This window comes from Hemicordylus capensis, chromosome 4, assembly GCF_027244095.1.
Source record: "Hemicordylus capensis ecotype Gifberg chromosome 4, rHemCap1.1.pri, whole genome shotgun sequence".
In the NCBI taxonomy this organism is placed as follows: Eukaryota; Metazoa; Chordata; class Lepidosauria; order Squamata; family Cordylidae; genus Hemicordylus; species Hemicordylus capensis.
The window spans coordinates 289,218,099-289,231,826 of record NC_069660.1 but is presented as its reverse complement, the minus strand read 5'-3'; the positions used below and the strand labels follow the sequence as shown (position 1 = coordinate 289,231,826).

At 42.4% G+C, this 13,728-nt stretch overlaps 1 protein-coding gene across 48 annotated transcripts in view; it reads right to left on the bottom strand.

Annotated features, from left to right (window-relative positions):
- Nucleotides 1–13,728, bottom strand: part of RIMS2 (regulating synaptic membrane exocytosis 2) — a 741,645-nt gene that overhangs the window by 170,944 nt on the left and 556,973 nt on the right. For 19 of the 48 annotated variants that reach the window (XM_053313368.1, XM_053313376.1, XM_053313371.1 and 16 more), the window contains one exon: nt 9,099–9,188. The exons of 21 other annotated variants lie outside the window; for them this stretch is intronic. In XM_053313368.1, the coding sequence (XP_053169343.1) occupies nt 9,099–9,188 (90 nt within the window). Of the gene's footprint in view, nt 1–5,298; nt 5,332–9,098; nt 9,189–13,728 lie in introns of all 48 variants that reach the window. 8 more of the 48 variants (XM_053313390.1, XM_053313357.1, XM_053313363.1 and 5 more) reach the window with 1 other exon arrangement.

Here is a 13,728-nt window from a genome sequence, read left to right as displayed (position 1 = left end):
ACCACGTAGGGCAATTGCAGCTGTGACAGCCATAGATTCTTCAACATAAGGTACAAGAACACTTGCAGTGAATGCTCTTTGTAAGAACTAGTGAAACGAGCTGAAGATAAGCAACAAAGTGGCATGTGAGAGAAAGGAAGCAATACTGTTCTCTGATCTGCTCCACACACAGGAGTATGTGTGTTGTGGTCAGAAGAATTGTATCTCTAAGATGACCCAACTGTCATGTCCTTCCCCAACTACAATTCGTTACAGCATATCTTAGGTAACTAATGGGCACTGCAGTCACTCTACTTGCCTACTATCCTCTATTGGAAAACACAGGAAAAAAAATAGATGAGGAGGGGCCTTCTTTGGCCTTTGATAAAAGTCCCACCAGGTTCTAGTAATCATGTTGGCTCCTGTTATGGCCCTTCTATGTTGCCAGACAGCTCTATTTCGAGGTAGCACAGAGAGCACCCCTCTATGCAATTAAAACTGTGACTCAGTGTCTCCATTTTGGATACCTCAGTTCATGGGATCATGAACTCTTCACCTGCCCATATTTGGCAGCTTACAGCTGGTCATTTGGCATGAGAAAAACATGAGGCAATAAACCCTGAGATAGGGATGTGCACGAATTGATTTTTTCATTCCGATTTGTACCCAAATCGAATCACCCCTGATTTGTTTTGGGTCCAAATCTCCCCCCCCCCCAATCACCCCAAGATTTGATTTGTACCTGAATGTTCTGAATCTAAATTGATTCAGGGCAAAAAAGGGGGTCCCAGGGCAAAAAAGTGGGATGGGTGGTAGTGCCCAATGGGTGGAAGCTACCACCCAAATTTCAAAGAAATTGGACAAAGGGGCGATTTTAAAAGAATTTTTAAGCTTTCCCATAGGGAATAATGGGGATTTCATAACTTCCATAACTCCACTTGGGGTGGGGGGGGGCACCAGGGTGGACCAGAACAAGTGGTGGTGTAGTGCAAATAGGGTTCCAACCACCCCCAAACCCACAAGCCCATGGGACACTGTGGGTTTGTTGTTGAATCATTTCCTACCAGAGAATCTACTCTCAGAACACCTCAGAAACAACAAAACCCAGTGCCACATGGGCTTGTGGGTTTGGGGGTGGTTGGCACCCGATGTGCACTACACCACCACTCGCTCTGGGGCACCCTGGTGCCCCCCGCAAGTGGAGTTATGGGGCTGCTGAAACCCCCATTATTATCTATGGGGGGGAAAGCTTAAAGATGTGCAAACTTCAGAGATTCTTTTAAAATCACCTCTTTCACCAATTTATTTGAAACCTGGGTGGTAGCAGGGCACTACCACCTGATCAACTCTTCTGCCCCTGAAACCCCTTTTCTGCCCCAAAGACATTCCATCTTCAAAAATTCTTTTAAAATCATCCCTTTGCCCAATTCCTTGCAAATCTGGGTGGCAGCTTCCTTGCACCCACTGGTAGCTTCATTGCACCCACCACAACCCACTCTGGGTCACCTTGGTGCACCCCACATAGAGCTATAAGGTTGCTGAAATCATCATTATTCCCTGTGGGGGAAAGCTTAAGGATGTGCCAACTTCAAAATCCTTTAAAAATCACCCCTTTGCCCAATTTCTTTGAAATTTGGATGGTAGCTTCCACCCATTGGGCACTACCACCCAACCCACTTTGGCCACAAAATGGAGGTCTGCATCTCCAAATTTTTGGGGTCAGAATCTGGAGTGATTTGTTTTGTACCCAAATCTGGGCAACTGAGGACAGGGGTGATTTGTTATGTCTACAAATCATCCAAATTGGCCAAATTCGGGTACAAATCATTTTGTACCTGAATCGTTTCACACATCCCTACCCTAAGGTCATAATAGCTAAGACCGTAAGGGGCCATCCCCAACCTCTCTCTTTATCTCAAGATAAAGCAATCAGCCAGCAAGTAGACCTAATTCAAAAGATACACCTCAAGGGAAGAAAATACTCCCTTTTTGCAAGAGAGATAGAATTGCCAGCACTGTCTGCCACAACTCAGATAAGAGCAGGCATTTCCCACCCCACCATCAATAGCTTAACTGTCTGTCAACCAGAGTGGAGGCAGTCCATTAAAATCTAAAAACATACACCCTTGAACATGGAGTAGTATCTCCATCTCCAGATAAATCTTAAGTCCGGCTATTAACCTCTACACATACACTTCCACAAGCCACTCTTGCCTTCTATTTTGTAAGTCACACCCAAGACTGAGTAGTTCATACAACCATGAACTTTATTGTTCTACCAGAGTTTCTGCCCCGTCCCCAAGGAGGGAGCACGGCTTAGGAATGGCCTCCGAGCATGCTTTTGAGATGATGTACCCCTGGCCATGCCACATGGCCTCAGAATCTGTATGGATCTTTACCCTGATGGTTCTCAAGGGTGCAAGTGGTAGCCCTTAGCTCCTTACCCATTCTTCTTCCTGCCTTTCTGCCCTTTTCCTGTGAGGAGACCTGTAAGTGCACCGAACGCACCACCAGATTAAGGATAGGTAATACTAACTTCTTGCTTCGCCGAGTCTTCTCGCCCCCCCTTTCTTCCCTCTAATCCTGCTTTTAAGCACTTCCTACGGCAAGCCTTAACCTGCAATTTGGACCCTAAGCTAAGTTAGTCTCAACAGTAAGACTCCTGTTGAGACTATCAGTTAAGTGTTATAGCCTTGCCTAACGAACCTTTGCCTTCTTGTACCCCTATTTACCCCTAAATAAATCTGTTGTATTGCATTTCTGCCTCCTCATCTTTTCCAACTATCAAACTTGCAAAAATTTGATACTGAAGCCAAATTGCTCCCTCTAGCCAAGCCAATTCCCCACGCTAAGCCAAAAGCATAATTGGCCAGCACTCTAGCCAGCTCTCTGGGGCAGTTCTGGTAACATCTATTCAGTGAATATTTTGAAATATTCTGACATAGTGATCCTAGTTTTCCAGCCAATGGTCCTCTTTAATATGCACAAGATTAAAAATCTGTAATTTCACATACAAGTTGTTCCCAACAAGTAATTAAAACAGATTTTTTTCAACTCGATGTACTTGAATATTTAACTGGATTACATCAGAATCTAAGAAAAACAATGGCTGACATCCAGAACAGCATCCCACATGTGGGAGGACGTTGTGCTAGCGCAAAGTTGTTGTACTCACTAGCTGAGCTAAATCGGAGGCTTGTGTTCCAGATTAGTGTTGCGCAACTGCAGCATGTCTCATTTGTTGAAATGAAAACTTTTGTGCAAGAGTACTAGAAGCACTTGGGCAAACCCTCATTTTTAGTGCAGTTAAGTCATCCTCTTGTGCTAGCACAGCAGTGCTCATTCCACGTGCAGTTCCTTGCTCTGGATGTCAGACAGTGAAATCAGTGGGACAAAGCTAACTTTAAGACAAAGACCAATATTGCAAAGACCAAAACACACACAAACAAGGTTGTTGGCTTTGGATTTAGTAAACATAGGTACAAACAGTAATAAGTAGGCAAGTCACTGGCTAGTTCAGACTTCATAGCCAAACAATGTTTTATCTGTCAGCACTTTGGCTTGTGTTTACATGCTTCCTCTTCTCCCTGTCAACATAATTTGCCTATAAACCAGAACTGAAACCCAGTTCAAACTGTGGTTTCGAATTCTGGTTTTGGAGGCAAACTAGTTTTGTGCAAGCTGTAGTTTGCTTAATTTGGATGACTGGACAGACTGCAGGTTGCTCAAACCAATGAGTGTGTGTGTGAATCAGAGCACAAGAGGGTGAGAGGAAAAAGCATACAAGCATGGAGCCTGCTCACTGCCTGAATAAGGACACTATCTTTCAACCTTTACAGGCCTTTTGTAATTGTAAATATAAAGCCCTGTATACTGCTGTAAGCTTCTTGAAGGAACAATGGGGCAACACTGTGACAAATAAAACATACATATATTTAACATCATGGAGAAAGACAATGAAGAAATGAAATGGGTATAAATACTGAAGAAGGCTATACAGTATTAGAGAGATGGTGTTCATCAAAGATAAATTCAAGGAGAGATTCTTTAAATTAATTAAAGAAACCTATTTATTGTAGTCTGTTACCTTATGTGCAGGTATGATGGGGTCAAAATCCTTTACAAATAGTGAACTAGTGCAATGAACAAAGTTGCACACATGCAAAAATGTCATATAGCTGAGGGGATGCTCAAAACTATGCAATTCCTTGTACTCCTGGTCGGTTTGCACAGCGCATTGGGCCTAGGCAACAAAGAAAGTGGAACAGGGACTGGCGTGTAGACTAGTGTTGTGCTAGTGCAATGAGAGAAGTTGAGCACACTTAAGGTTTGTGGAGTTGTGCAAAGTTGCAGTGCTCTACCATGCTATGGTGCTAGCAACAGCCTTCTCCAGAACCTATAAGAGGTTTCACTACAAGGCTGAACAACCTGTCGTGCAATCTGTCAACATCTTATACTAATGCAAAGACTAATTTAGCATAGACATTCCTTTCTTTGCACAATGTCCTTGTGAAATGCCCTTAAGTTAGCTCCACAGCATTATGCTAGCACAGCACTAGTCTGAAATGTAAGCTCCTGCTTTAGCAGAAAAAAGACTTTCGAAACCTTCTTGTGCTCATGCAACATGTTTGCACCTGTGCAGGATTAGTGTGTATGTCAGCCATTGTTCCTATCCCATAATTGGCTAAAGTTCTGGATTATGTATGTGCATATTATTAACTACATGAAACAACTCTGTCAGTGCTCCTAGTTTATACTGAAGGGTTTTTTCCATATTTGTTAAATAAAAACCAGTGCAAACGTAACTACCATACTTCACTCTTGTATCAGGGCTAACAGAGACGTAAGGGTCATTCCTCATAGCATGGAATGGAATAATATGCCTTTCTGTAGGTTGCACTGAACCTCCTTTTTGAACAAGAAAAAAAACCCTGAAGTGCTGGATTCATTTAACCTGTGTAATAATTTTTAATACAGTGATAAACCAGAGTATAGGCAATCACCAATAAATACTGCTAACCTACTGGATACCTACAATATTAATGCACAGAAGGTAAGGCACCCACAGAAGTAAATAGGAATGAAAATGGTTTGTTCCCAAATTGTTAATGTGAAGTACCATTACGAATTGCTGCTTTTAATATCCCATATGTTTTTTACCCTGTTCAAAACAATAAATAATAAAACCTAAGATTACATTGTTTGTACTGAGAAAATGAAAAAGAAAGAAAGAAAGAAATGAGAAAAATGCATGAAACAAAAACCACAGGACAAGTTAGAAGAAAAATAGAACAAAGAAAACCAGTAGAAGAGACAGACCTGGGTTTCTTCTCCTTGATGAGTCCACTTCTTCTGTGATCACATCGAGTAATGGACAGACAGAGACAAAGAAGATGGACGTGAGTAGATGTACTCAGAAGGTATAAAAACTGACACTGGGGAAAGGGGCCACAATTGTTTGAGAAAGAAACCTGTAGTGCACAGTCAGTCAATGGGAAAAAGAAAACAAAACAAACACTAAAAGGAATAAAATATGCATTTGAACCAGAAAGGATGAGAAAGACAAGGTTAGCGTAATATCTGGAGAGAAAAGCAGTATTAGAGCTGTCCGATCAGTAAGGCTAAAGGAAAGATTTGGAGGGAAAAGAGGTGCATTTACTAGCAAATTCAGTTTGATCCAGGACTATTCAGCTCACCTAAATATTAAGTGGAGGGGAGGGAAGTTAAAAATTCAGCTTGGAATTTTTCCATATTCATCTTATTTAAAAGTGTAAGATACTTAAGTTCAACCAATTTTATGCAGCCGAAATGCAGGAAAAACAACTGGAAGAGGAAACAAAACCACTGCATTCTAGAATGCTCACCTTCAGTGAATAATAATTAAATAAACATAAAATATTGTCAAGTGAGTGAAGATTAAAATACAAGATACGTGAAGACTGTTATTTTAGTTGACTTCAACTAGGTTTTCATTGACATAGAGCACCCATTGATCTAAGCTGACATTTCTAACAGAATATTATATGTTCCATCACTCATGCCCTTCATATATCTGATTTAACATACAAATAATAAAAGTCAAGCACATATAGAAAATAAGTCTAATATTTTACATTAAAATATAACTTGTGTTCAAAAACACCCACCAAGAGTCAAGATATTTGTTTTAGAGGAATTTCTGCTCCCTTTAGGGAAGTTACCAAAATGACCAAACTCTGAGTTCAAAGAGCCCTTCATATATACAAAACCTGAACAGAATTCAAGACTGTTTTTGGCCCACTTTGCCTGTTCTTCCCCGCAAATGACCACTTCATTGGGAGAAACACCAAAGCTGCACTGGGGAGGGGAATACACTGGTTCAGTGAAGGAAATGTTGCTACAGGAATTTGGATCACAGCTACAATAATAATAACAGACTATTTCGAATAGTGTCATACGTGTAACTAAAACATAACCATTTCAATTGAAGGCGTCAGTAAAAGAAAACCAAGTATCCTAAGAACCATAAGGCATGAGCTCTGCTGGATTTCAGATTCAGAGGCCAGAACTAACCAGGTCCTGCTATGCAGTGTCATAGTTCTTGCATTGATCTAAATCTTAATAGCTGGTGATGTTTACAAGAACTCTTCAGCAGTAGCCCCACATATACAGCAATCAAGACCCAAAGATTGCAAAAGAATGAAGGACAGTAGCCAAATCTCCAGCTTCCAAGCAGCCAGAAGGCCGGGGGTGGGGGGCACTCCTAACGTAGAAGTCATCCAGCTTGCTCTTTCAGTACGAACCAGTTATGAAGTATGTTTGGATTTAGATACCTCAATCCAAAGCACAGGAAGTCTTCAGCAATGTACAGAGTGGTGCATTTTAGAGTAATGATTCAGAAAAATTTGGCACTGAACTTAATAGTTGTTGTTTTTGAAGGCACTGCCCAGTCCTAGGCTGCTATACAACAAATTTATTACAACATCTCTTCTCTGCCTCTCATGTGGGATTTGGCTATGAGAATATTGATAATGATGCAACAGGAGAGCTATAAGTGGCCCATGAATGGGACAGTATAACAACCTACTTTGTACTCCACAAACCCTTTCTCTTCCAGGCATATCAGACTGAGTTAGTGGATTTAAAATCTTCCGAAATCTTAATCAAATGTCAAAAATGGTTAGGCAGATCAGACTTTGAATTGTGATGAAATTAGGTAGAATGCTCATTGGATCTCTTCAAGAAAGTACTAATAACCCATATCTTGCACTTGGTTGAAGGCTGACAGAATGGAGGGCCATCAGAACAGGGCACAATGAGGAGCTGGGAATTAACAGCCAACAGAGTGAGAAGCTATTGCACTTTAAGAAAATATTTATTTCACTTAAATTCCACACCAAAAAGTATAATATTCTATCAGGAGGTGCCAAAGAAGAAATACTTTGAGAGGAAAAGAGTGCAGGGGTTTATTAGCTTCCCTTACACTGGTGCCTACAATTCTTTGTGTACCCCTGGGCCACTTTATAGACAAAAATGGAGAGTGGAATAGCTCCAGATCGGAAAGGAAAAGCAAGGAACTGAGTGGAAAGGTTCTTTTTTCAAATCTGAACCACCCTTTCTGAGCAGAGGATTGCTCCCCTACCCCACAACATATAAGGGAGGGGAAGATGGGTCTTATCTGGGGCGGCTATCCCATGAGGCAAAGTGGGGCAATGGCCTCAGGCAGCCAGTGCAACACCACCAAGTGCAGGCATCCTGCTTCACCCCACCCCATGCCTGCTGTGAGAATCGCCCACTTGTCTGCAACCCCAGCCTCCTTCCCTGTGTATTTATTCCCTTGCCGGCTCCAAGCCCAGAGCCGGCTTTGACACTGTCCCACCCTCCTCCTTGCTGGCTCCACCCCACTGCGTTGCCATCCCACACACTGCCTTTCTTCCCCTTGTGCTAGCCTCACCTTCAGGTGCACTCTGCCCTCTAGGCAGTCCGCACAGACTTTTTCAGCTCTGGCTTGCAACTGCAGGGTCCTATCACAGCTTCATGGTCACTGGCCACTTCTCTCCTGTGTGTTGAAATTATAGCCGGGGAGAGAGAGAGAGCAGCCAGCAACAATGAAGAGAGGCCAGTGGGACACTGAAGCTGCAAAGTGTGGTTGCGTAGGGGGAACAGCATTTTGGATGGTGAAGCAGGGCCGGGGCCAGCAAAGAGAGTGCAAAAAAGCAGCAAATGGCAACGGGCCAGCCTTGTGTCTGGTCCCCTCATAACCTTATTAAGGATTTTTGGATCCCTTAGCACAGAAAAGTCAGGCCCTGTAACCTGACTATATGTAACCTGAATATATGATAAAATATAGCTACTGTTAAATCTGTACTTGCTTTCCCAAACCCTTACGAGAGGTAGTCTTCCTTCAAGATGAAACTATCAGTTCAAGCACACCCATCTCCAAATATCATTATTTATTTCCTGTATTAATCAAATTATGAGGAAAGGTAAAGGGGTACTTAATGAAATCCACAAGCCCCACCTTCTGATTCCCTCAGATAGAGCTGAATCATGGTTCAAAGCACAGTAGCTGGTGAGTATAACAAAAGGGAAGGTGGTCAGACAATCTCTGCCCCTGCTGCAGTTCCAACACTGCTCTCATTAACTCCTCTGATCAAAATCTTGTTTTCTATTTCTTTTCCTATTCCTTCTCTGCCTTCACATTCCTTTTACACTTTGACTCAGTCACGTATTTGGCCTCTTCTCCCAACAGTAAAAACGAGACAACCCAATATTCACTCCAGCCTCATAACAACCTTAAATAGTTTAGACCATTTAACAACCCTGATGTTTGATTTCCTGATTTTCAAATGTATAGATAAATGACAAAGAGAAGGGAACAATTTTAAAAAGGAAGCTCAATACTAATTTAAGTCAAGCACTTTTTCTAATTAATGTGCATTCTAACACATGTGGCTCTATTTTTGCTACTCTACAAATTAAACTGTGCCACATGACTAATCTAAATAATATCTACATACTAAAAAAAATCCACAAAGTTAAAAAAAAAGGTACATTAAGCACACACTCATTACAAAAGCATGAAATGTAACAACTTTATAGTCTCATGCTTTCAGGTGGTTTTCCAAACCCTGACAAACCTGGCTGAGTATGATGTTTCTTTTTCGGCAATGATTTGTCATCAGTTATTGTACCATTCACCTTTTTCTGCTGGTCCTCCCATGTAACTTCTAGCGTAAATCAAAAGAAATCAGAGCTTGTCAGAAACATTAAGTAACTTCTGTAAGATAACCTAACATCACTTGACGAAGTATACTGTAATGTAGTAAACAACTGCTGGCAGACCAGAAACTGTACTCAGTATATTATTCATTCACTACATGAGATTAACAAGGGTTTAAATATGTTTAGGTTTGGATCTTCCTATTACATAAACAGTCAGTACAATATAAACAATGGCTGACATGCTGAACAGTCTTACAAGAGCGGAGCAAGAACTCTGTCCTCGCAAGGAATGATTAACCTAACAGGGAACTGGGTGGATGGACGGGGTAATGATTTTTGCCTTTCTCCCCTTCGCTCAAAGCCCATTACATGTCTAGTAATATGTCTGTGAGGGTTGTGTGACCCTCACAGACATATTTCTGGATGCAAAAGGTTGGGCTTTTGTAGGGAGGAGAGTAAAAGGAAAATTGCCTGTGCTGCAGTTGCAATGTATGCCTTGTGCACTGTTAGTTTAGATGTTCCTTGTGGGCATGGAGTTCTTGCTCCACCTTCATAAGGCTGCACAGGATGTTAAAAGCAATGTCATTTAAGAAAAATACTAATAGAAGCTGACATGTTGCACAAGGCAATGCTGATGTTTCCAACTCACTGGGGCTAGTGTGCACATGAAAGGCAGTCCTGGGGGTATTGCACAAGAGTTCAGTTGCACACCTACAAAAAAAAGCATGTGGGCACTTACACAGCGTTACTTCCATTATTTCCAATAGAAGTAGCATTGTACAAGTACCCACACACCGTTTTAAGTAGTGGCACAACTGTGCTCTTGTGCAATACCACCGAGGCTGGCTTCAACATGTGCACTAGCCCCCACGGATTAGACATGCCAGCGTTGCCTCGTGCAACATGTTGGCCAGCATTATTTAATACTATGATCTGGGCAAAGAGGCAACTTTCAAAGCGGCAATTATCTTATGTTTACCAATGGGAAAGCAACTGTGCCTATGAAGTCCCAGCACAGCATCCCTACCATGGATGTTGTTGGTGTCTTTTTTATGTTTCCATTTAGATTGTGAGCCATGGCACTATATGGTACTTTACAAAGTAGAGAAGGACAGGCCCTGCCCCAAGAGACTTATAATGTGTAAATGAACATTTGGAAGACACCTGAGAAAGGGGAGGGCAATGAAAGCAGAGGTCAACAGGGGAAAGAATATGCATTCATTTCAGTTACACATACATAGGGTTAGTTATTTATACTTGTCTTATAGTGCAATTCTGTGCATGATAACTCAGAAGTAAGTCCCAGTGTGCTCAGTGGGGCTTATTCCCAAATAAGTGTGCATTTAATTATAGCTTAGTTATTTAGTTTGACTTTATTTATATTTCTTTCCTGCCCCATCCCAATGAGCCAGAGTAATTAATAAGTGAAAATTCTAAAGTAAAAATAAACAGTTAAATAAGTTAATTCATGTAATGCCTTGCTGGTTTTACTGCCAATCAACAAATTAAGAAAATAAGAACTGCCTGGTGGGGTCAAATCAAAGTTTTCAACAATGCCCAATCAGATAGCATGGGAAATTCACAAGCAAGTCATGAAGGTCCAAGTCTTCTCCCTTAGGTTTATCCCCATATCTGCTACTCAGAGAGAAATATTGTGTCATACTGATGTGTCTCAATAGGAAGGTTCTATTTAATTCTAACAACCTACAGCCTTGAAAGACCCATCCCCACAAATATGTCTAATCCTATTTGAAAGCCATCAACAGACCTTGTACTAGAGAATTCCAGAAATTAATTACATTTTGTTAGTTCATCACTGTCTCCATGCTGTTCATAATGTTATAAATCTCTAACATACACTAGCGGAGCCAGACTGCAGGCGGCCCGTGTCCAGCTGCTGCGGCCCCACTTCCTACATCTGACATCCGATGTGGGGGTTAGCCACGCCTCCACGTCAGGCACGGGGGTGTGGTCTGGCTCCCAAACAAGGCCGCACAGCCCTGTTCAGGAGTTAGATCCAGGCCGGTGCTGCATTCACAGCGTGGCCAAGAGTGGCTCTTCCCTGCCTTAAAGGCCGGGAAGAGCTGCTCCTGGCTGCGCTGCAAATGCAGCGCCAGCCATTTAACTCCTGAACAGGGCCGCGTGGCCCTGCTCAGGAACTAAACCAGCTCCCCCCGCATCTGACCTCAGATGTGGGGGTGGGGGTGGCGGGGCCACGAGGCGCAACCCCTGAGGCGTGGCGGCCCGAGTTATTTGAACCTGGTTGCCCGATAGTGGCTATGCCCCTGCATCATATCTTCCCCTTAGTCATCACCTGTTGGTGAGCTCCTCCCAGTTAACACTCTTTACTTGTATTACACTCTTTACTAGTATTAGAAACAGAGGCTTGAAAATGTAAGTTCCCTACATGAACTGACTGACTCTATTTTGAATAATTTCTAGCTCCCCTATGAGCTGGGCCAAATTAAAAACAGATATTGTGCTCCCCCCCGCATCTATTGCCCTTCTTTAAGGAAAAGATCCTTACTTTGGGGAAGAGGGAGAGGTGTCAGCCAGTGGAAGGTAGAAGAGCAGGACAGAACAAGCCTCTTTGTGGGAAATGACAAACCTGGTGCATCATTTCCTGCCCATGGGGTCTTATAGATAAATCCCAAGATCTGGCAGGAAATAACATGCAAAATGTGACATTTACTGTCAAGGAGATATTCAACAGCTCCTCTTCTAATCTACTACTCTCCTTCCCTCCTTGCCTCTTCTACCTGTTACCTTGAGGAGTGAGGCTAAGGATTTTTGTCTTTAGAAAGGAAGGGACTGGCAAGGAAGGCGGGAAAGCAGATGAGGTGGGGAAGCTTTGGAGAAAAGGAAAATTAGGCTGCTTAAGTTGGGTTTTAAAAAGTTAATTTTACAAAACATTATGGATTACATAAAGTATTGGTTACATTGGCTCATATAACAACATTGCAGTCTCTTAAATGCATGTTGAACATGTAAGGGGTTGATTTCTCCCATTCTCCCCTTCCTTTTGATGCCTTTCAAAATATGTTCCTGAGGGCTGGGAGACCTTCTGAAGCATATTTTATGGGGAAGGCATCAAATATAGTAGAAGGAAGGGGGATTGATGAAAAATGCCTCCTTTGCAAGTGGGAAATCTACTCAAACGTGACAATTAGTATGTGAGCCCCTGATATATATTCTCATCTTCAGTACATACAATGTATTGTAATGTAATGTAAGAACGTATTAGGGATGTGCACAAAAATTTTGTAATTCTATTCAAGGTCAAATCAAATCAGCCCAATTCGATTCAAACTTGAATCTGCAAATTCAAATCTGATCAGATTCAATTTTAGTTGGATTCGATTTGATTCAGATCGATCTGGCCCACTTCTACAAGCCCTAGGGGCACCGAATTTGGGTGGAGGGTAGGTCCCTATGAGTGCCACCTACCACCCAAATTTGAAGGTCATGCGGCACTTGGTTGACTTTTTTTTTTTAAACTGATATGGTGTATATATTCCTACCATAGGAAATAATGGGGATTCGAAGTTGCCCTATCCCTAACCCTAACCTGGACCCACAACTTTAATTTGTTTTAAAGCTAAATTACAGCCCTTGTAGAAGTGGAGTTATGGAGCAAAATGTGAGGTCACTATTTTTCAAGTGTTTGAGTTCTTTGGTATAATAATCTTTTCTCATAATGAATCCTTATGAGGACTCATTACACACCTGTCAGGCCTTCCCGCTAGCCATGGGTGGGCCTAAGTATTCACCCAGTCAGGGGGAACAAGAAGACAGAGGCAATGCAGCCCCTGGGTACAGACAAAGTCAGCTGGGACCCTACACAGTTGCCAAAAAGAGCCAGGACACATAGGAACCCACAGACAGTGGGCCAACAGGTTGCCTCCTGGTGCCAAAGAGGAGAAGGCAGGGCCTCAACAGGCAGCAAGACAGGCAATAGCTGAAGGAGGGAGGATGCAGGCAGCTACATTGGAGAGGGTGGTGTCAGGAGAGGGTGGTTGGAATTGTCCTGATTGCAGGGCTTTATTTAAGGCTTTAAATAAAGGTTTTAATTGTAAACTGCCCTGAGTCATTTTTGGAAGGGCAGTATACAAATTATTTTATTTTTTATTTTTAAAAGGCTTGGATGGCCAGGGACGAGGAAGTCTGGAGAGATGGGAGTGCTTTGGACCTAGAGTCTCCAGATGAAGAACAGCCTTACCCCTCTCCTTGACAGCTGGTAGAGGAATAGGGTAACAATTGAGCCCCTCACCAGCACTTCTGAGGCCACTTCCACAGCCTATGAATAGGATCAGAGGAAGGGAGGTGGTTGGATATTGTGATCGCAAGCCAGTGCATGACAACACCTTTATTTCTTCTGTTCATTTTGACTGCCAATGGACAGTGCCAACTGCCAACTGCCAAGTACACCCTCCCACCTACAAGGCAGTGAGGTACTTAGTTTATTTTTTAGGAATACTGAAGTGTTTCGACTCTTTGGTGTCTAATAACCTTTCCTCATAATGAATCCCTATGACGATTCATTAT